Genomic DNA, 24,366 nt, shown 5'->3' on the forward strand with positions numbered 1-24,366 from the left:
TTCAGAACACTTGACGGTGAAATGTCCTATGTATCGAGGTGGAGCAAGAGAGTACAGGTGACGTGCGGTCTCAAAAGATAATGTCACAGAAAGCTCCTGTCTCGATTACCAGCTACACGAATCGTAGGTAACATATCCGTGTAACTGTACAACTGCACTAGCTGCTAGACCTGTTCAATAATGATGAATGGATGAGTGATTCTTGACACTGTATGCAGAACTGAGATTCATAGAAAAGGATAGCCCTGTCCAGTATGATAGTTCACACACCATCTCGCTGTTTTTATCTCTGTTGCTGCCTCGAGGGAAACCGTGACAGTATTTGCTGTGCTGACAGGCTGTGGTATTCCAGATGTCATTGCATTGTTCTACTGTGGACAAGACCGTTTCCCCACTTGAGGTACGCGACACAGTATGGCAGAGGTGTTCACTGCTAACGGTTGCTATCCTTAATGTCAGTTTGCTGCACAATCCTTATAATCACAAATTGACACAGATTTGAAAAAGCATCGGTCATGTGAAATTCGAGTTTCTCTTATACTGTATGATATCCTGCAAACTGTGGATGAAGGGCAATGAGCTGAGTCTCTGTTCCTAGATTTATGCACGGCATTCGGTACACCATCACACTGCAGCACATTAACAACAGTTCGACTGTACAAAATAAGTTCTCAGATATATTTGCATGGCTTGAAGACCTTACTTAATAGAACCCCACACACTGTTTGTCAGAGACAATGGTATTGTCATAAATAATCCATCACAATTTAAGAACAGTGATGTACATAGCTACAACACTAGAGGAATAATGACTTTTATTACCCATTGTTAAAGCTGTTAGTGGTTCAGAGATGAGTTAAATATGCAGCAATAAAATTTTTTGATCATTTGCCCAGTAACATAAAATGCCTGACAGGTAGAAAAGCAAGTTTTAAATCTACTTTAAAATCATTCTCCTGGATAACTCATTCTATTCCATTGACAAATTTCTGCTTAAGAACTGGTAACCAGTAAAACAACACCTTGTTTTTATGCATAGTTGCTTGAGTAGGAATAAAATGATAACGTGTTCTTTGATGTTAACAGTAATCATTTATACATATCCTGTACACTGACTCATTTAACATCATTTGTCCGGCCCTGGTAGTTGAGTGGTCAGAATGATGGAATGTCATACCTACCGGCCCGGGTTCGATTCCTAGCTGGGTCGGAGAGTTACTCTGCTCAGGGACTGGGTGTTGTGTTGTCCTTATCATCATTATTTCATCCCCATCGACACGCGAGTCACTGAAAGACTTGCACCAGGCGAATGGTCTACCCGTCGGGAGGCCCTAGCCACACAGCATTTACATTTATTTTTGTTATCATATTTGATAAAAGAGTCTTTCAAACGATTTACAGAACATGTAACCCACTAATTAATTGACTGCCCCAGGGAAATTTAATAGGACTGCTCTTGTTCTATATAATTTACGTAAATGATCTGACAGATGAGATGAGTAGTAATGTGCAACTGCTAACGATACTGTAGAGTACAGGAAAGTGTCGTCTCATAGTGACTGTACGAGGATCTGAGATGACTTGTACAGAATTTCTATTTGGTGTGACGAGTGGTAAGTTCTTCTAAATTTGGTGAAAACATAATTTAATAAAGATGAATAGGAAAAGCAATCTGATAATGTTTGAATACAGTGTTAATGGTGTGCTGCCTCATACAGTCACATCTGTTAAGTATCTAGATGTAATGTTGCAAAGGGACATGAAATGAAATGAGCATGTAAGGTCTATTATAGGGAAGGCAAATGGTCATATGCAGTTTCTTGGTAGAATTCTAGGAAAGTGTAGCTCATCTGCAAAGGAGACTGCATACTGAAAATTTGTACAACCCATTCTTGAACACAGCTCAAGGGAATGATACTTCTGGCAGTTTGGATTAAAGAAATAATTGGAGGCATTGCTCAGTTTGTTATCAGTAGTTTCAGTCAACACTGTAACGTTACGGAAATGTTCCATGAACACAAATGAGCATCCCTGCAGAGAATGTGATGTAGTTTTTGTGAAACTCTACTGAGAAAGTTTAGAGAGCCAGAATGATCCCATTGCCACCAACATATGTCTGCTTAAGGAATGGAAGACAAGATAAGAGAAATCAGGGGTCATAAGGAAACATACAGGCAGTCATATTTCCCTCGCTCTATTTCAAAGTGGTACAAGAAAGAAGTGGTACATGGTACCCTTTGACAAGTAGTGGTACAGGGTACCATCCTCCATGCACCATATGATTGGCTTGCAGAGTATGTATGTTGACACAGATATTGTGTCAAGCATAGATCAGCAACAACTGATTATTATTCTAATAATTAGATGAAATATGTTCGGTTAAAAAATTAATAAAGACATAGTTGTGAAAGATAGACTTATTTTTTTCACCTTTTTTCCATGTTTAATATGCAGGGATGGCCCCCTCCAATGTACAAACTATTTTTGTCATAAAGGTTGAGAGATACAAAAATTTCAATATTTTAGTTTGGGAGATCCCCATGACTATTTTTTCAATTTAAAATTTCCGTACTTCAGCATTGATTATGGTTGAGCTAATGCACTACTGTGTTGTACTGAACTGACATGAGTTCTCACTAAATAAAGTTTCAGTTTTGTAAATCAGTGAATTATTCATGTAACTTGCTGCAGATTAAGTCTGTGCCCATATTTCGTAATTTCTATTTGAGGTATTTGTTGGACTTTGTGTAGTATTGTGGATGCAGCGAAAAATTTTCTGATTTCAGTACAGGTGTTGCAAACACACCTCACCTCAGTGCTACACATCACTCAATGGAATACTCCAAGGAGAAGCCTTCCTTGGAAAACATTAAAAAGGAATGTCAACAATATAAGGAAAATATAGATTGCTACTTACCATACAGACGTCACATTAAGTTGCAGATAGGCACAATTAAAAGACATACACATTAGCTTTCGGTCACAACCTTTGTCAGAAGAAGAAAGAGAAACACTCACATACTCATTCACAGAAGCAAGCACACCGCACGCACACATGACCATCATCTCCGGCAGTTTGGAACAGAATGCTAGGAAGGAATTTCAATTCGATATTACATAGATTGAGTCATTTGAGGTCCTTTTGTTGAAAAGGTCTATTGTATTTAAATACTACAATAAATCTGACTGTTAGACTCAAATCTATGATTACTCACTGAATTAGACGTGAGTAATATTACGGTTACATTCTGAAGAATAAGGTGGATGAGTGTTCTACAGTGCCAGAAAACATCTAACTTTATCCGGTGGAACCCTTGCAAAGTCACTCAAAGGCTGTTTTGAACAACACGAGACTTTACTAGGTGTGGTCATACTGAAAATGGCATGCCCTTGCCTTCTCTAGTCTTCAAAGTGACCTACTCAATAAGGGAATCTACAAGTAAACATAAGACTCCAAGCCACAATGCAGCTCAGAATTTTTTAGATTAACAAATCACTGCCAGAGGTGAAAGAAGTGGCAAGTGTTGGACTGACTGGAGACTAAGCCTCAAACCCCTGGATTAGTAATGTGACATTTGATACTTACTTTCTGAGCCACATATATTTTTGTTATGTGCTACATACAGAAAAATATCACAAAACTCCAAATCTCAAATTTTTCCCTGCTGTGGTTATTGACCCCATATAATCCATACCCTTCCCATATGACTCATAAGTTTGCACCTTCCAAGCTTGTACTTGCACCTTCCTGTCACTACCTACTGTACTCCCATAACAGGTAAATCCTTTGCAGTGAAAGAGAATAAACTATGCAACTTCTCTTTAGCTTCAACTTTAATGGGCAATAAACTCTCAACCACACTTCAAACAATGTGTGACTACTGGTCAGATTTCTGTAATGGCATAACAACCAATAAGCTGTAGGTAAGATCTGTGCACTAGCCAAGTAAGCTGTAGTGCTAACACAATGTGTGAGCTATGCCACATAGAAGTTAGTGCTTCCTCTGTTGTGCACACAATTTGAATTCTTCCTCCTATCAAAATTACACTATAATACTGAATTTACAAATTACTTCTACACCATGTGCTCTGCTGCATACTACAAAATTTCCTGTGTTTATTTGCTCATAGATTTTCAAGATGTAATTCATTAATTCAACCTATTGCAATATACATACAATATAATATAGGGATAAAGAAGGCTTTATATATGTAATTCGTTTACTAAAAGAGGATATTACAAATTGCTACCTGGACACAGAAAACATGATTATTGTCTGTCATAAACACAGACTTTGAGAAAAGAAGTTACAGTTTCATTGTAAGACAGTAGCTAAAACCTTAAAAATTCCCTATCAGTTCTTTAAATTTTCTCTTTTACCTCTATTTCCTGCAAAAGTTATAATAGTTACATCTTCTGCTACACAGTGAACAATTATTTTGTTCACTTCAGAACAGTTCATGAATATTTAAAGTCATTCTTGGAACATCATTTTTGCAAAGATCAAATAAACTCCAAAGATGCTGAAAACTGTGCTCTGAATTATGACAACGACAACTCTATCAGCAAAATGAAGTGCAATGTTTAAATGAAGTTAGTGATTTGGCAACACTTCATAACCAGTAACTAAGCTTTAGTATATATCATCTTCTTTACAGTCTAGGCTATCTGGCCTGTTCGAGTTTAACAGTCCACTTCTTTCTGCGTCATTCTACACTGCATCTTTCTAAAGGAGCTAATTTCTGTACATTATTTTTGTCCATTCTCATTGTTTAATGTCATTGTTTAATGTATATGAAGCACTTAATCAGTAATGACCTATTTAAAAATTTTAGTTTATGGTTACTAAGGGTTATAACTCTTGAATACAGTCATGCAAGGAACAAGTGTAAACACATTTATGTGTAACTATGTATGTAGTAAATACATGTATGAAAAACATACCTGTTCTTTAAAATGTTGAGTGACTCTGCACACAAACTGTCCACGACTGCCTCCAGTTCGCCTGGATTGAGGGGAAATTGATGCTTTTCTTCCATTCGTGTAACTGAGACAATAAACATTTGATGGTACCTGTAAGAAAAAATTCTTTAAATTTAGAGTGTGGAGAAAATAGATGTGTTTTTCCCAGCAAGTAACCACACAGTCTGACTGTTCCCGTAAGTTCTTGTGAAGTTCGCTGAAACCAAAGCATGTTGCTATTGCAAAGGCTGCAACCTGTTCTGCAAGTGCCTGTCTCTGATGGTTAACACATCTGTAACTTCAAAAATGACAACCCTTCATATTCTTTGGTTACAAAGTCCCTCTCAGGAAAGCCAACAACTGATGCTGACCACTCATCGTAAGCTACTACTCTATGCTTTTTGTCGCAGGTCAGACATATCAACTGCAATATTCACATTATATAGGTCAGTTCACGGCTTGTATTGTTCATGTCAATGGAGAACTTAATGAGCTGGCAGACACTGTTTCCCACACAGATCAAGATGAACTAGTAAAAGAAGCACCTAGCAACATGGCAGCAGGCTAGCATACCCCAACAGTTAACAGCTTCATCACATCCAGCTATCTCATTTGAACATAACATTGTATTTTGATGGTTCTACATCAAGTGCATACCTGTCAGTGACAACAAACTTTCATCAACAGACAATCTCAATGCTACACGGTTTGTCCCACACCAGAGTCCGAACTGTGGTGAGGCTGATTAAGCAATCTTTTGTGTGGCTGAACTTGGATGAAGACTGTAAAGTGTATGTAGGCTGGTGTGTGACCTGTCATCATCGTAACATCACCTCCTGGCATGTTCATTCCTAATTACATGTCGACATTGGCACTGTTCGACTTTTAATACTATCTGAAGAACCGTCGAAATATCGTCAACCACTTCATGTACTGTCAACCACTTCATCTACTGGCCTGAAGTTTTCCATATTGTTGACGCCGTGGGGAAACTGTTAGCACCGGCTTTCTTCTCTAACAGATAGCTCGAGAGTGCCTCTGTATCACAACAGGCTGAGGTGGGTTATTTGAGTCTGTAGTGATCTGTTCTGACGTTCTGTCTCCACAAATGTTCAATGGTGCATAAACGTTCTGTGCAGTGGTAGTTTCAAAATGTATCATGGTAGTTGTTCTTTAGTTTACTTTCTGTTTGTTCATCCATGCTTTATGTTGTGCATGGCTGTTGTGTTTGTATGACTGGAAGCTTTTATCGAGTGTATGTGGAAATAAATATTTGGTGATCCGGACCGCCTATGACACGTCCACACCGCCTTCAGCATTTCACACACTTTTGCAACACTGACACTTGTAACTTTCAGGCCAGCTACACCGAACTCGTTCCCAGGAATGAATGACTCACCAGCCACAACTGAACTGGCAGCTGCGAGAGCAATTAATAGGTTGACGATAAAACCACCACTGTTCTGGCAACATAATCCTCTATTATGGTTTGCCCAGCTAGAAAGTCAGTTTATCCTCTCACAAATATCGGCAGGTGAGAGTAAATACAGCTATGTAGTTGCAGCTCTAACGGAGGATCTATCTAAGTCCAAAATATTCTAGCCACAGCACCAGATAGTGAACAGTATACATTAATTAAAAATGCATGGATCGCACGCTTGTCAAAATCAGAAGCAAAACAGTTAGAGAAGCTTTTGTGCACTTTGGAGCTCAGAGATTGCACTCCACAACAACTACCACGAATTTCACAGCATGCTATCTCAGGTTATCTGCAGAGTTTCTAGTAGCAGTTGGGCAGCCCCAGTTCTTGTTGTGCCTAAAAAGAAAAATAGATGCCATTCCTGTGGTGAATATCGCCAACTCAGTGCAAGGACTATACCAGACCAGTACCCAGTTCCACACACAGAAAACTTTTCTGCAAATTTTCATGGTAAGAAGATATTTTCTACCGCTGACCTAGTCCAAGCATACAATCAGATCCCTGTAGCTACAGAAGACATCTCCAAAACATCAGTCACGATGCTTTTCAGCCTATTTGAGTTCATCAGGATGCCATTTGGACTCTGTAGAGCAGCTCAGACCTTCCAGCACTTTATGGACAAGATGACAAAAGATTTAGACTTTCGCTGTATGTACATACATAACACGCTCATGGTGTTCACATCAGAAGCGGAGCTCAACTGCCTACATACACAAAGATTAGTAAATAATCTTGCCAAGTAGGTTTTTGATGAGAAACAGGTGCACCTTCTACGGTATTTGGTGAATGTACAGGGTATTTGACTAACACACAAAAAAGTAGAGACCATATGCAAATACCCCAGCCTATCACAGACAGAGAACTACACTGGTTTATAGGAGTAGTAAATTTCTACCAACAGCTCATTTGAAATCATGCACTGATAACTCCACCATTGTATGAACTCTTTAAGGGCTCACCAAAGCCTAACCACAGAGTGCATTGGACTAGGGCTGCAGACACCATATTTCAGGCTGCAAAAACAGCCATAGCAGAGGCCACCCTATTATCAAACCCAGTTGTGCATGCCCCACTTGCACTCACAGTCTATGCTTTGTCCACTGCCACTGGTGCTGCACTTCAGCAGTAGATTGATCAGTACATCATAGTCGTCAAGCTCTCAGAAACATCAGGCAACATTTGACCACAAGCTGTACCCCTCTTACGCTGCAGTCAAAAAATTCACACACACATTAGAAGGGCAACAGTTCACCATCTACAAGTATCATAAGCCACTTACCTGTGTCTTTAAGGTAAGCCAGAGAAAGCATCATCTAGGCAGCTGTGGAACTTAGATTATATCAGCCAGTTCATAATTAGCACTGCGTACCTGGAAGGGAAGCTAAATGTTCTAGCTGACGCACTTTTGTGTGCAGAAACGATGAATGTGGTAGAGATGGCACAGCATGTGTGGAAGCAGTGACAAATGTCACTGGTTACACAGCCCTCATCTGTGCGCAGTGAAGTGATAGTGAGCTGTGTGATTTATTGCAACAATAAAAAGGATTAAGGTCACAGCTTGGTACATCACCTGAAGCAAATGTAGAGTTATATAGTGACAAAGCAGAAGAAAAGATATGCCAATTTGAGCTGCAGCAATTCAGATGTACAGTGGGGGCCATTACTGAATGGGTTTACTACAATAAAAATTTGATTTTTATTTTTCACTTTATGTTCATCAGTGACTTCTGCCTGGCGGTAAGTTGCAGTGTCTCAGTCAGGTGGCCCAAAACCAGATAGAACCACCCTGAAACTCACGTGTTGAGCCATCAGCAGCTAAACTCGTGTTGCTGACGATGTAACGCTACCGAACTGCGCGTCTTACGATCTGACCGATCAATAGAGAGGCTCGGAGGTGATCAAGTGTGGGGGGGGAGGTGGTACCGCGGCCAGCTACCAGGAGAGGACACGCCGTTTGCACTCTTCTGCTGGCAGCTTCCAAACCGACCAGACGGCCTCTTCTCCTGCTCTCTTGGGCAGTAGCCCATTCAGTCCCGGCACCTTTTCCAGGCATATAAAAATATGTTTTCTTTATGGGTGCCTACAGCTTTCCCTTCCTGGCCAATCCTGACACATTAACAACTGGTGTCAGAAGTGGGATGGCTCACTGTTAGGCCCATCTCATCTGACGTTTAACCAGCCATTCTTAAGGAAGCTGCCAGCAATAATTCGCACTTGACGTGCCAGATGCACCGCGCGATAATAAGCGCACGCATTCGTGGCGTCACCACGCAGCGTTCCGCCATTTGGTGTTTCTTTCCAAGCAGCTGCTGCAGCGAACACCAGACCGCGTAGCTGGGCGCCTCACTGCATGTCTCCATCAGTTGCCACGTTGCTGCCGCCCCAGGCAGTCCGGGGCCACGTTACACTGCAGGAAGCCACCTTCCACGTCATACTGCGGTACAGACACACGTTCCCGCCAGATAGCTGAGACACGGTGCCTGGCCGTTGACACCGCCGCCCCCACCTCTGCCGCCATTTCCATCCGCCGTTGCACAATGCACCACCGCCGCAACTTCTGTAAGTTCGTCGCTTCTATGCCACTGTCTCCATGCTGTCAGCAACGCCATCATCCCGTCCAGTATGGGCCTTTTCTTTCTTTCCGTGCTCCGATTGTAAAGTTTCCAGCAGGCACTAGGTGTCCTAACATTATAACATGTAGTACCGCCACTGGTGAAGACAACTCACCACCTACGGGAAAACCAGACCCAGTAGCTGCCCTCCAAGCAGAAATCGACAAACTACTATTACGGAAGATAGAATTAACGGAAAAATGGCAAAAATTGGCTAAAACCCAGTCTGCCAGTTTATGTGTGCCAGAAACACACACCGCTACACCGCAAATGGTGGCTGCAAGCACCTCCAGTAGCAAAGTACCCCAGCTGTACATTGCCACCTTGGCTAACAGTTTCCCTGCAGTCAACTTTATCCTGACACTTTCCGGGAAACCCAATGAACAGATAAACTCCTTTTTGCAAACTGTCCGAGATGTAGGCCATACTTGTGCTTGGCCAGACGATTTCCTGTTAATTGTACTCTGCCTTAAATTGTCAGGTGATGCCCATACCTATATTGAATCAATGCCCGCCCTTAGGGCCATGTTAGAAGCTGGGTTTAAAGAAAGGTATTCGGACCGACGTGACGCCCGCTATTACAGGGACAAGTTGGGAATGAAAAAGCGTCTAATTCTAGCCGTCTGCTTTGACCCATGATGTCACCAATATGGCGGAAACAACCATTCACTACAACTCCAATATGGTGCCTATGAAGTCATTATGTAAACAAGACAACAAATACGTAAATAGATCGAAAAACTAACACACGTATCTTCCTCCAAAAATATAAACATACTAACAGAACAAGCGTGGGAAATTGGAGGTTTTTGGGTGGGGACAAACTAAATTTAAACACATATAAACACAGAACACCATAGCAAATGACACAAAATGACGAAATAAATCGACAACACAAAATTCCCAAACTCCACTACACACAATATCCTCTGTAATCGGTCACTTCCCTACACCTATATAGTGCAACCTCAATTGTTGATGCCAGATTAGAAACCTCCAAAATTTACACCACAGCCACAACTATTAGTACCAAAAAACCAACACCTAGACAAGCAAAAATGGAATCGGACACTTCCCTTCACCTATATAGGTCAACAGCAGCTCCGATATCAAAATACCCACAGCTATACCTCGCATCAGAATTGGACACTTCCCTTCACCTGGACAAGTTATCCACCCTCCGCCAGAAGCAAGGGGAGGACATAGAAGCATTTGCTGACCGAATCTGGGCTGTGGTTTGCCGCACTTACACGCAGAGTTCAGATGTTGCACGTAACGAAGTATTAATCGAACAAGCAGAAGCCCGCTTGACTGACGTACTTATACGTGGAATCGACACGTACGTGAGAGGGAACGTCAAAATAGCATCACCCACCTCGTTGCACGATGCCACATGACTTGCGATGATGCGGGAGGAGGTAGCACATTATGTTGCCAGTTCGTCACGGTCGGATGAACAGCCGTGTCCAATTTTCAAATATGAGCAGGCATGCCAGTGTTGCTGAAAGGCGGGCCATGCTGCCGCGCAGTGCCATGCACCTTATTGCTCTCAGTGTGGAATCATAGGGCACACGAGTAAAAACTGCCCGCAGAACTCGGGTCCCTCGTGTAACCGGCAGAGGGAACAATTCACCAACAATCCACCCCGACCCCAAAGACGGCCGGGAAACGGTTGAGGGGACAAGTCACGCTGCCAGACTGCACCCCCTGTAAAATTTACATATCCAGCCCACCACGGTGTCGTAAATGAGGCAGCGAGTATCCTCCTCGAGGGTAAAATTAGAGGGAAGAAGGTAAGAATACTTACTGACACAGGAGCACAAACTAGCACGTTATTCGTAGGGCACGGGGATAGACAAGTGTTAAAACCACCCCGTCACTACATTAAAGGTCCGAGTGACGAGATAATCGCACCTACTGGGTATCGTCAAGTTAAGTTGAAAATTGGAGCCGGCTACTACCCATTTGACACGGACATAATTCAGAAACGAAGAAGAGATTTTGATGTCATCCTGGGGAGTGATTTCCTTTACCACTACCAGAGTGTAGTCAATTACAGAACGCAAACCGTCAGTCTCGGTGAGGAAACCCACCATTTCACTAGCTTCCACGTCATTCCGTCACAAGGAATCTGTGAAACACGGCCGCTTCCACAGGTTCCTTCAACGCAAACTCGGGCGTTACATACGACTACCTCTGTTAGAATCAGTGGTGGCACAGGACAGGTCAAATCCCACGAACTGCCGAGAACAGCCGTATCGGTGGATCCTCTCCGTCAAAACGGTGTCCTCGACGTATTACGGGTCCATCTTAAACGTGGTTTAACGACAGCAGAAGTGCAGGGGAAGAAATTTTACGTTCCCGTTTGTTTGAACAATTTTGGAATGAAGGAGGTACAGATTTCTAGTGGCACCATTATAGCTAGCGACTGTGAGATTGAAGAAAACCACCCCGTACAAGAGAAGCCAAAATCTAACCAAAAACACCGGCTCCCAGAACGTAACATACACCTTATTGCTCCCGTGCTCAGGGACAAATTCTAAGATAAGTTAGCTCATTTGGCTGTGGCTGACCAAAACAAATTGTACTCCATCTCGGAAGAACACTCCCGGTTATTTGAGGAAAGGTATTATCTGCTGGCTACTGACCTCGTTTACCGTGAAATTCCCACCGGAGATGCGAGGCCCATTGCACAGAAACCATATAGAATACCGTACCACCTCCAGCCCGTCGTAGAGGAAACTATCCGACAGCAGCTAGAAACAGGGCTAATAGAACCGTCCGCCAGTGCTCGGTCGTCCCCAAGAGGTCACTCAATGGAGAGAAGACCTACCGTCTTTGCGTCGATACGAGAGCAGTAAATAAGGTAGCCACCCTCTCCCTCGTATCGACGAAACATTGGACACGTTAGGAAATTGTAAATACTTCACTACCCTTGACATGAAGAGTGGGTACCGCCAAATACCGATTGCACCACAGGATAGGCCAAACACAGCATTTGTAGTTCCCTCCGGTCTATACGAATTTCTGAGAATGCCATTCGGGTTGCGCAACACGCCGGCCCCTTTCCGAAGATTTGCCGACCTATTACTTAGAGGATTGAAATCCACAATGTGCCTAGTCTATCTAGGTGATATCGATTTTTCCGGGACCGTAGATGAGCGTGTTACCCGGTTAAGAAATATTTTGTCTAGACTAAGAAGTGCTAATTTAAGCTTAAAAATAGAAAAATGTTCCTTTGCTGAGATTCAAGTACAGTATCTCGGGCACACTATTAGCGCCTATGGAGTAAAACCCGCCCCCCGTCTAATTGAAGCAGTTAGAACCTTCTCTTCCCCTAAGAATGTAAAAGAGTTGAGAAGCTTTCTGGGACTCGGCGATTGTAGATGTTTTATAAAGCACTACACCAGAATAGCTAAACCCCTTACCCACCTGCTGAAAAAAAATGTACGCTATCGATTGACTGCCAAGTGCGAAGCTGCTGTGCGGCATCTCAGAGACGTTCTAACCAGTTCCCCCTTGTCGATCTATCCCGATTTCGAAAAACCACTCATTCTCTCGTGTGATGCATCTGAATTTGTCACAGGAGCTGTTCCGAGTCAAATTATTGACGGTGAGGAGCGACCGATCGGTTACGCATCCCGTCAGCTGAACCGGGCAGAAATTAACTACGTACAATAAGACAGAGAAAGAACTACTAGCACTAATGTTCAGAGCTAACTACTTTAGATACTACCTTTACGGGAGAAAATTTACAATAGTAACAGATCGTGCGGCACCTCAGTGGCTATTAAATTTAATAGCAGCTGTCTCACACGCTGGGCCCTGAAATTGACTGAGTACGATTACGAAGTCCAACACAAAGCTGGAAGATTGCACCAGAATGCTGAGGCACTTAGCAGAAAGGTGAGAGAGCTCAAACAGGCGAAGTACTAATTGACAAATTAAAAGACTCGCAGGAAAATGATGCAAAATGCTTCCAGTATTGCTCCCATCCACATTTTGTTACAGAGGATGGAATTCTATATCGTAAGACCCCCCCCCCCCCCCCCCCCCCTGGGTAAACGTATAGTAATACCAAAAGACTTGCAATCAAGAATTATTACCCAGTACCACAACAGCATCCAAGCTTGCCATAGTGGAAGAAGAACCACAAACACCTGCATTTCCGTGAAGTATTCGTGGGACAACAGATGGCAAGATGTTGCCAAGTATATAAAAATTGCCTACCGTGTGCCCAAAGAGCACCATCCCCATGAATCAAAATTCCCTTACAGTCTCTTCCTGAGGCATTAAAACCCTTTCAGTTTGTCGCTTTAGATGTGGTTGGGCTACTTCCCGTAAAGACACAAGGAATTAAAACATATTCTATCTATTATTGATCACTTTTCCCAATACCTTATTTTGGTACCCATCGCTGACATGTCAGCTGAAATTGTAGCATGTGCTTTTGTAGATCATCTTGTCCTTCCTTTCAAAAGCCCTGAAGCCATTATAACCGACCTAGGAACCGACTTTATGTTCGCCTTATTGCTGAGAATTAAAAAATGGGGAACCACCCCTTTTCACCCCCAGGCAAATGGCCGCATTGAACATGTTCATTGCACTGTGAAATGAATGCTTTCCTATTATGTTAACTCAACCCACAGCGACTGGCAAAGATACTCTCCGTACATGGAAAGTGCATACAATAGCCGTATCCATGAAGCAACTGAACATACCTCTTACGAGATTGTGTTTGGCTGCCCTTTGAAATCTCCCTTTGAGATCGATAAATTACCTCCGGGAATTGATCACACAGCCGTTAAGGGGCTAGCCCGCCACCTTAAGGCCATTTGGAAGAAGGTACAAGGGAACAACCGCAAGGCAACCAGGAGGCAGATAGAAAGAAGCAATAAAAATGCCATCCCCCCCACCTATAAATCTGGTGATTCGGTTTTACTGAAAAAACCTAGCGTAAAGAAAGGAAGAGTAAAGAAACTTACCACCCTGTATGACAGGCCATATTCAATTATTCGGCTTACTTCCCCTGTAAATGCAGAACTACAACTACGTGACCACAAGATGATTGTCCATTTTCACAGGTTAAAACCCTATTCAGGAACATGCCCCTCCCACTGCCTTCTGAGACAAACGTCGGACCTTCAGCAAGTCCTGCTCCTCCTGTGTAGCGGAGAAAACAGAGTTTCCCTGCCCCCAGCTCGCCCTAGATATGTCCTCAGATCCAAACACCCATATGCTCTTAGGTCCAGAGACTAGAAACTAAGGTGATATTTTGTGGTTAAGAGATTCCCAGTTTGATCAATCAAAAGAAAAAGTAACAATATTCAGGCAACCATCTTATTATTTTTTTTTCTTTCTCTTTGCAGGTGAACATTTTACCACTGCTATAATAACTGAAATGTCCCCTAGCATCCCCCTCTGAAAGAGATTGTCAGAGTTTTGCCTGCCAGGCCTGTTCTGCTATGCTGGCCTCACTTAATTAATTCTTAGTTCTAACCAGTGTTTCATTGATGTTATTTTGATTATGTTATTTATGTGTTATGACATGCCTAGTGGTTGGATAGCAGCTCTATTCCCAGTACTAGCACAGTTAATTCCAAATAAGAGTATTACTTTATTGAGTAACTATCCCATTTGAACATTGCTACTGCAAAATTGTGAACACATGCGCTCTACCTGTCAGAATCAGCTTGTGCCGTCAACCAGGGAGCCGCACGCGCAGCGGCCATCATGTAGAAGGACAGAGACACTCATGTGACACTGTGGTACCTGGCCCCCTCTCCACCAACCCACTCCGTCCCACTAGCCACGCCCAGCTGTCACTGCCTGAGTCCCCCCCTTCCCCCTCCACCCCTTTCTCCATGTGCTATCTGCGTGCCTGTCTTCCACCATTAAATTACTATACTCACACTAGAACCATCTTCGCTATCAATGCATAGCACCTTAACACAGAAAGGCACCACTTTTTTTACACAATACCTATTTTAAATGTAATTTCTACCGTCCTTCCGCCTCACTGACCAAGTAACTTCGATCCATATATTTATTTGCATTCCTAAGCCCCTAACATGTCCATTAATCAGGCTATACCTCCGAGGGAAATGTAGAAGCAAGCTACCTCCAGCTGATGGATCGTGAAGCGGAAACACACCACAATAACAAAGCAAAGGGGTGTCTTCCTACATTTTGCAACTGGTTAGTTACAACGCCCCAAGGCGTCGCTCACTCACAACATGCTGCTCCTGGCTAGCTCAGATTTACACGTGCCTCGCAGCTTTCCGCTATCCAAGTGCCACACGCGCACACTGCTGCAATCTCAGCACTAACTTGAAACCTGCTTCTGTCGCCTCTGTCTGTTTCTCCCTCCAGCCAGCTTCATAATGCTACCTGTTGTCCCCAGTACAGTCTGATAAATTGTTTCACCACTCTGTATTATATGCCTTTTGTATGCTTAACAGTGTTGAGCAATGTCCAACCCACTATGCGTTGTCAGTTGATAGCTAGCTGTTAATTGGTACCAATAACATCCCCCCCCCCCCTTTCCCTTATCGTTTTACGTTAGGTTTAAACATTCCATCATCATTTTGTTGCACCCTTGCTATATCCCATATGTTTTTGCTTGCATGTATCTTTATAGTTTATGCCATTTGTGTTGTATAATATGTACTTGTACCTTATATCACTAACCCCAATATGTAAAGGCCAACCACAGCCCTGGATTTTAGATTAATTACACTACACCTATACTCCCATTTTGTAAGACTCCCCCTGCAGTCATGTTATCCGACTTTATGAGTTAGTAATTCCCGAATCCTATGCGCCATGTTCGTGCTCAGATTGGTATGTTTAGAACCGAGCAAAGCACCCCAGTTATATAAAATACCCAACAGAGAAAAGTGAATGCGCCCCTGAAGTGAAGTTGTTATGAGTGAGCACGAAAATCGACACTGCTGCCATGTGGGTACAGTGCCCCACCTTGCATTTAAGAAGTGTAAGACACCAATTTGTTTATTCCATCAAACACGCCTATGATGTTCAAAGATGAAAGCTCCGCTGAAATAAGCACTTGTTTGTTAATGATTAGTGCCCATGACGTGATGTCCTCGCCCAGGCGCAGTAACGCGCTATCTTGTGAAAATATATTGTACACTACAGTAGATTATTGACCACTATTGCAGTAGTTTGCGCCCCTCTTTTTCATAACTCACCCTGTTACTTCAGGGATCTTAGGTATTTTGTAGTAATTATCCCCGAGATGTAATTGCCCTATGCCTTCCTCGCCCATGCATTGCCCCGGGTTCGTACCTTTGCTTTGAGTTGCTCATTCCCACCTCAACCATTACTTTCTACCTCCCTCCTACAGGGCTGTGTGCCTTACACGTTACAGTTAGCACCTGCAGAGTGCCCAGCTGATGGGTTTATTCTTTCAGTTTTTGGTTTTGTAAACCAATTGCCTTCCTATCTCTTTCATCTGTGCATCATTGCCTCCCCCCCAGAGGGAGGGGGAAGGAAGCCTTTTACATTCCAATACAGCTACTACAGTCCGAATTTCTTTGTTGTCGCCGCCTTCAGCCTTCTTCGGCACTCCAGTAGCATTCATTCTGCACCCTGCCTGTTTTTAGGCCATTCACTTATTGTAATCAGAGGTCTAATCAGTATCATACCCTTAAACTACCCACCCATTGCAATCACTTGTATGGAAACCTGGTCGTACCATACAGTCAGGTATGGTACGACCATACCACCACCACCCTACTTTTCCCTGGTGTGAGGCCTAAGCAGAACTGCTTTACAGCACTGCTTCCCTCTACTTTTCTCTGGCATAGGAGTTAAGCAGAACTGTTTACCAACCAACAACAAAAACATACATTCACACACTAGTAACCCCGAATATTTGACACTGTCCTCCCACACTAACACTTCCTACTGTCAAGGCTATACGACTTTCATAGTCCTAGGCAACAAGATGCCCTACCCCCAAACCAGCTAGCGCGTGGTTTGTGACTGATTTTACTAGATGGCTCACAAGCTGCCCGAGAAGTTTCTCAAAATTCCACCACCCCTCTTCGTATAATATTAGTAATTACCTGTGCTCATCTATCTTGCTTTAATGATATTGCACCTACCCCCCCCCCCCCCCCCCTCTCCAAGGTGCTACATAGTCGATTCACTGCCAGTCAACTAAGACCTCCCCACGAGGTACCATTCAGCACACGGAGGGTTTGAGGGATCGCAGACAGCGAGCTGAAAAATAGGAAACGTGGGAGGACCCACACAGTTTTCTGTCAAACATAAGATCCAAGAATTTAGCGACATCCGCGACTGGAAGGTTGACAGGGCCTAGATGTAAGGAAGGCAGAAGAAACTCTGTATGATGCCAAAAATTGACACAAACGGTCTTACTGGGAGAAAAGCAGAAGCCGGTTTCGATGCTCCAAGAGTGGAGGCGATCGAGGCATCCTTGAAGACGTCATTCAAAGAGGGACCCCGAGACATCAGGAAGGAGAAATCCATAATTGAATTTATGGCAATGGCAAACAGTACAACACTCAGCACGGAGCCCTGGGGTACCCCGTTTTCTTGGGAGAAAGTAGTGTTCACCCACACTTTAAATGTGCGCTCTACCATAAATTCACGAAGAAACAGGGGCAGCTGACATCGAAAGCCCCAAGAGAACAGTGTGCGGAGGATGCCTGTCCTCCAACAGGTATCATATGCTCTCTCCAGATCAAAAAATATTGCTACTCTTTGGCGTCTCCTGAGAAAATTGTTCATAATATAAGTGGAGAGAGCAACAAGATGGTCAACGGCAGAACGATGCTTTCGGAAACCGCATTGGGCAGGTGTTAAAAGGCTTCGGGACTCCAGCCACCAGGCTAAACAGCAATTCAACATACCACCAGGTGGTGCTGTAGATGAGACACGCCGTAGCGGAGAAAGAGAGGAACTGGGTTTCTTGTTAGCCTTCATGGAAACAGGACGTTGAGAGGAAGGAGGAATCGATGGTTGCGAAGTCGGGTTACATAAAAATCTTCACGAGTAGCCACTTTTTTGGAAGTCCTGCTGTCTAATTTTGGGGCTCAGGATTTAGCAGAACCCGATGAAGGGTGAGCCATAGAGTGAGCAGGTGAGAGTGGGGAGATTTTTGTGCTGGCCGATCTGATGACCGTGGCACTAAAGGTGAGATCACAAGTCTGCGTGGCTGCCTCCTTTGTTGGCCGAGGAGAGGCAAGGACAGTGCTGTATTTACCTGCGTGAGGCACAGTGGGCTTTCGACTGGCAAATAACTTTCGAGCAGCAAAGGTCGACACCTTTTCCTTCACTCTGATTTCCTGAATGAGCCGTTCGTCTTTAAAAATGGGGCAATCTCTAGAGGAAGCAGTGTGGGCACCCATACAGTTGATGCGATGAGGGGGTGTAGGTGGTCAAGCATCCTCATGGGCAGCCTTGCCACACGTAACGCATTTGGCCAGATTGGAACATGACTGGCTGGTATGATTGAACCGCTGACACCGATAGCAACGCGTAGCGCTTGGGACGTAAGGGCGAACAGAAATTATCTCATAGCCCACTTTTGTGGTCGATGGAAGTTGAACTCTGTCAAATGCCAAGAAGACAGTACGGGTTGGAACGATGTTCTTGTCAACCCTTTTCATGACTCGATGAACAGCCGTTATGCCCTGGTCAGACAGGTAGTTTTGAATTTCCTCGTCAGACAATCCGTCAAGGGAGTGTGTATAAATGACCCCTCGTGATGAATTTAAAGTGCGGTGTGGTTCCACCCGGACAGAGAAGATGTGTAGCAGTGAAGTACGCAGAAATTTTTGTGCCTGGAGGGCACTGACTGTTTCTAACAACAAGGTGCCATTTCATAATCGGGACCGAGACTTTACAGGACCTGCAATTGCGTCGACACCTTTCTGAATAATGAATGGGTTGACCGTGGAGAGGTCTTGACCTTCATCCGACCGAGAAACAACAAGGAACTGTGATAACAATGGAAGAACTGTCTGTGGCTGAGACTCTGGACGTAGGCACTTAACATACTCGCAGGGGGGGAGAAAGGGAAGGAAAGAGGTGTAGGTGGGAGGGGGGGGGGGAAGGTGGGGGATGGGGAGGGATGTGGAAAAGGAAGGTATGCAGCCCGGAAAGGGAGGAGTGCCACACTAGCTCGGGGTCCCGTGTTCATTACGCACGTATCCACAAAAGAGTTGTGGACCCCCTGGGGAGGGTTTACTATTTAATAGCTATCCCTGTAATATATCACTACCGCCCCCCCCCCCCCCCCCTCTGAGGAGGTGTTTATACACTTGTCCTAGTTCTGTATATACTCTTTAGAAATTATCTTTATTAATTTATCACTATGAGTAGCGTTTAGAAAAGGACTTTTTGTGCGACTTCAGTTGCCCCCTTCTGCTGTCCCTGAACAGCAATCTCCTGGGAAATACCATGTTAAGTTGTGAAATGGGAGCAAGACTGTTCCTTGCTGCCCCCATACTGTAGTAGTCAGTAAAAGACAGCAGTGAGCAGAAAGGAATAGTAAATACGTAAAATCTACCCAAAAGAAAACGCATGGCCCTCCTTTAGATGTAAGCAACAAAATATGCATTTGAAGTGCTCCACGAGTGTTAAACCCTTACGCCCTCACCCCTCTTGATCTGTGCATTGACCCTTCTGGAACCCCCCTGCTTATACACTGCGGCTAAAGTTGCAGTGCGTCACAGCACGCCGCTGCCCACTGAGGTCAGCAACCACCGCCGCTGCCACTGCCAACAGCTGATAGCCACAACCCACGCTGCCACTCGCAACATCCCACACCACCGCCGCACCATCCCCCGTCGTCCAAATTTTGTCAAGCAAGCATTCATCACCCAATTATTGTCATTTTTTAATACAAATCTAACCCCAAAACATGAATAATCAATAATGTATTGTTAAAATTATGTAAGGCCGTCCTTCACAGGAGCCCCTCAGTAACTGTCACTTTACCATCCCCCCCAGGCTTCACTCCTGCAGAGGGGAGAAGGGTGTACAGTGAGGGCCGTAATTGATATGGTTTACTAGTATAAAAATTGGATTTTTATTTTCAACTTGATGTTCGTCAGTGCCTTCTGCCTGGCGGTAAGTTGCAGCGTTTCAGTCATGTTGCCCAAAACCGGATAGAACCACCCTGAAACTCACGTGTTGAACCATCAGCAGTTAAACTCATGTGTCGCTGACGAGGTAAAGCTACCGAACTGCTCGTCTTACGATCTGACCGACCAATAGGGAGGCTTGGAGGTGGTCAAGTGGGGGAGGGGGGGTGGGGGGGGGGGGGGGGTAGTGGAACCGTGGCCAGCTGCCGGGAGCGACACGCCATTCGCTCTCTTCTGCTGGCAGCTTCCAAACCGACCAGACGCCCTCTTCTCTTGCTCTCTTGGGCAGTAGCCCATTCAGTCACGGCGGCTTCTCCAGGCCTGCCTGTTTACGGCATTAAACTTCCATGCATATAAAAATATGTTTTCTTTATGGGTGCCTACAGCTTTCCCCTCCTGGCCAACGCTGATGCATTAACGCGGAGTACAGGCAATAGCATCAATAGAAAATCTGGCACCATCAGATTAGTCAAACAGAACTTTGTTGGGCGAGATATGAATACAGAATGCAAACACTTGTAAAGTGATGCATGGCATGCCAGAGGAATAAAATTGTGCGGCACATCAGAGCACCGTTAGGTACATTCCTTCTGCCAAATCAGCATTTTGAACATGTGCTTGCTGACATCATATGCCAGGTCACAGCATCGGAAGGCTACAGTTATTGCCTCACAGTGGCAGACAGGTTCACCAGGTGGCCTGCGGCATTTCCAATTAAGAACATCATAGCAGAAACTGTAGCACAAACGTTTTTTTATGGCTGGATTGCCCACTGATTAGGGATGGCAATACGAAACCTACATCTTCAGAGCATTGGCCACATTATTACGTATGAAGCGCGTATGTGCCACAGCACACAACCCCACATCAAACAGCTGAACATCTTCATCAGCAATTAAAAGCACCACTGAGATGTCACACAACACCAAAATGGACAGAGACATGGCCTGTCAATCGTTTAGTTCTTCAATTAATGTTAAATTTAAGAGTGGTCTGAAGCACACAGCAGCAGCAGGGACAACTGTCACACCATTACACCCACCTGGAGAGTTTTTGCACAGCATGGCAGATGACACAATCATTGCGTCAGACTTCGCCACCCACTTAGGAGAACACATGCGCCAGTTGACACCGACAATGCCTAGAAACCAGCTGGAAAGACACTCGTTCACTTTTGCAGCACACGTTCTTATGCAATGATACAGCGTGTACGCCACTGCAGTCACCGTACGGACAACCGTATCCAGTAGTCAGTATGGACAGCAGTCCTTTCCACATAATGATCAACGATACACACGCCATAGTGGCATTGGATTGGATCAATCCAGCATTTCTGGATGCAACAGATGTTACAACAAACATGGGGCACAAGCCAAAGAAGACAGAAAAATCTGCAGTAAGAGGTGTTCCTGTACCCTACAAGCACACAGAACACCAGGCACTGCGACTCCAAGACTGATACCGAGGATTACTACCCCACTCCCCATTAGAACCACTGACATAAGTAGCACACTGTCTGGTTTCGTGAAAGAAGTGGTTAAGAGGGTCGGATGGCAAGTGAAATTCAATTTGTACTATCATAGCACTAAGGGGAGAGTCATGTAGTGACCTATTGTGATGCTCTGTCCCAGCACATGTACAGTCGCACATAAATTTTACATATGGTGGCAGTGTCAACCTGAATCTATGTTGCTGTTCCTTGGTTTACTTTTTGTTTGTTATTCCATGCTTTATATTGTGCATACATTGATGTTTGTATAACCACAAGCTGTTATCGAGTATACGTGGGAATAAATATCTTGTTTTCTCCCATACCCACAAGTCACGTGTATTCAGATCCCTTGCTGTTCTGACAGACACAAAGCACATGCAGACTGAAGCTTATAACTCAGCAGCAAATGGTTCAGCACAGTATCTACACCGCCAGTTAAAAGGGTCTCTAATGTGCCACAAATTACTTTGTTGGACACAAGCTACCCATTGTCCAACTGGATCTCAGCACCAGTCAAATAAGATCTTAATGCTACAGCAGTAGATATCCTACATATACAAATTGTCTAAGCCTTACTAATTTAAATAAATCCACCTCATGATGGAAGAATAAGTATCCAAAAAACATAGTGGGAGGATCAGTAATAGAGACTGGTCACTGTGAGTTTCAATTGCTAAAAAGATGCACTTAACAGAAAGCAAGGTATTAGCTACAAATCTGCTGCAGACAGTGAAATGAAGTGTCAGATCTGGAAGTAGGTTGTTGTTGTTGTTGTTGTTGTTGTGGTCTTCAGTCCTAAGACTGGATTGATGCAGCTCTCCATGCTACTCTATCCTTTGCAAGCTTCTTCATCTCCCAGTACCTACTGCAGCCTACATCCTTCTGAATCTGCTTAGTGTATTCATCTCTTGGTCTCCCTCTATGATTTTTACCCTCCACACTGCCCTCCAGTACTAAAGAAGATTGATTTACCAAAAGGAGCAAAATCTCTACCTTGTAAATTTTGTGTAATATTCAGACTTTGTAGATTGTAGATTTTATTTTATTGGTTCTGTTGTCTACATAGCAGCTTATGCATAAGACATTGGACAAGTCAAGTTATAAATATACAGGCTGAAAGTAATTTCAAGGCATACATATTTAAGCTTACAATAATACACTTTACACACAAGTATTTATATAACACATTTCATAAATTTAAATATTCTTCAATGGAATAAAAGCAGTGATGCTGTAAATATGACTTTAGAGATTTTCCAAATGTATTGACCTCAGTGATAGCTTTTATGTTTTCAGGAAGTTTGTTATAAAGCTTAACTCCCATGTGAAAAGTACCTTTTTGGCACAGTGCTGTGCTGATTTGAGTCATATGTAAGTTCCTGTTTTGTCTGGTAAAGTGCTCATGTATATCACAGTTTTTTTGTAGCCTCTGGTCCTTGCCTATTACATTTAATTTAAAGAACAAAAGTGTTTCCATAATGTATACACACGGTAATGGGGGAATACCAGATTTATTAAACAGGGGTTTACAAGAGTCTCTAGGCTTGCACCCAAACAAGATTCTAATGGCCCTTTTTTGTAGTTTAAAAGTGCTATTAGCTATTTTAGAGTTTCCCCAGAAGGTGACCCCATATCTAAGACGAGAATGAAAGTACACATGATATGCATTCATTACTGTTTTCTCACTACAGCATGATTTTAATGAACAAAGAAGATAACATGTTTTGCTCAGTTCTGTATTGAGACATTCAATATGCTTATTCCATCTGATGTTACTCTGCAGCCAAAGACCTAAGAATTTGGTTTCAGTACTGTTACCAACTGGTTCGTCATTGATAGAGACTGATGGGATAAACATGTCCTCGTTAGGAACATTGTGGAATTTTAGAGCAACGGTTTTCTTACTGTTTATTACAAGCTGATTACTCTGTGCCCAGCTGCTAAGTTGTTTCGTGACCGTGTTTACTGTCTGCTGTAACTGTTCATCGTCGTCTCCTTTTAGTATAACTTTTTCCAGTACTTTAGAGATGCAGGAGGAAATTGTGATGGGTCTGTAGTTATTTACATTGTCTTTATCCCCATTTTTATATACAGGAATAACTTTTGATGTTTTTAACACATCAGGGAAAGTGCCTGCCTGAAGTGAGCAGTCGCATAAATGTGTGAGTACTTCAATTAGGTTTGATGCGCTCTTCTTTAACATTGTTGCAGGTATACCATCAATACCTGCCGATTTGGAATTTTTTAGTCCTTTTGTTGCTTTAGCTACTTCATCTTATGAAACAGAACTGATGTACATTGATCCTCTACATGTACTTATTTTATATTCATTTGCCTGGATGCTCTTAAAGTTTGATTGTAACATATTTTCAGCAACACCTGTGAAAAAGTTGTTAAATGTGTTAGCTACTTCTAAGGGGTTTGTTACTTTTTTATTTTTATGTGATAGTGTTATATTTTTCCAAGGTTGTCTGTATTCTCCACATTCTTTTTTTATAACACTCCACATAGCCTTTGATTTATTAGCTGAATTATAAATGATTTCATCATTATGCATTATTTTTGCTGCTTTTGTTACTTTTCTTAATATTTTGGAGTATTTTTTATAGTATGCGCGTACTACAGGTGAGGAATTTTTTGAGTTACATATTTCATGAAGTAGTCTTTCCTTCTGGCATGAA

General features: G+C 43.3%; 1 protein-coding gene across 1 annotated transcript in view; it reads right to left on the reverse strand.

The window, feature by feature from the left end:
- The window catches only part of LOC124594696 (dynein axonemal heavy chain 3), a 1,186,267-nt gene that overhangs the window by 1,128,693 nt on the left and 33,208 nt on the right, over positions 1 to 24,366 (reverse strand). The window contains exon 5 of the mRNA XM_047133063.1: positions 4,946 to 5,074. Coding sequence (XP_046989019.1) covers positions 4,946 to 5,074 — 129 coding nt within the window. The remainder of the gene's footprint in view (positions 1 to 4,945; positions 5,075 to 24,366) is intronic.

Source organism: Schistocerca americana, chromosome 2, assembly GCF_021461395.2.
Source record: "Schistocerca americana isolate TAMUIC-IGC-003095 chromosome 2, iqSchAmer2.1, whole genome shotgun sequence".
Classification (NCBI taxonomy): domain Eukaryota; kingdom Metazoa; phylum Arthropoda; class Insecta; order Orthoptera; family Acrididae; genus Schistocerca; species Schistocerca americana.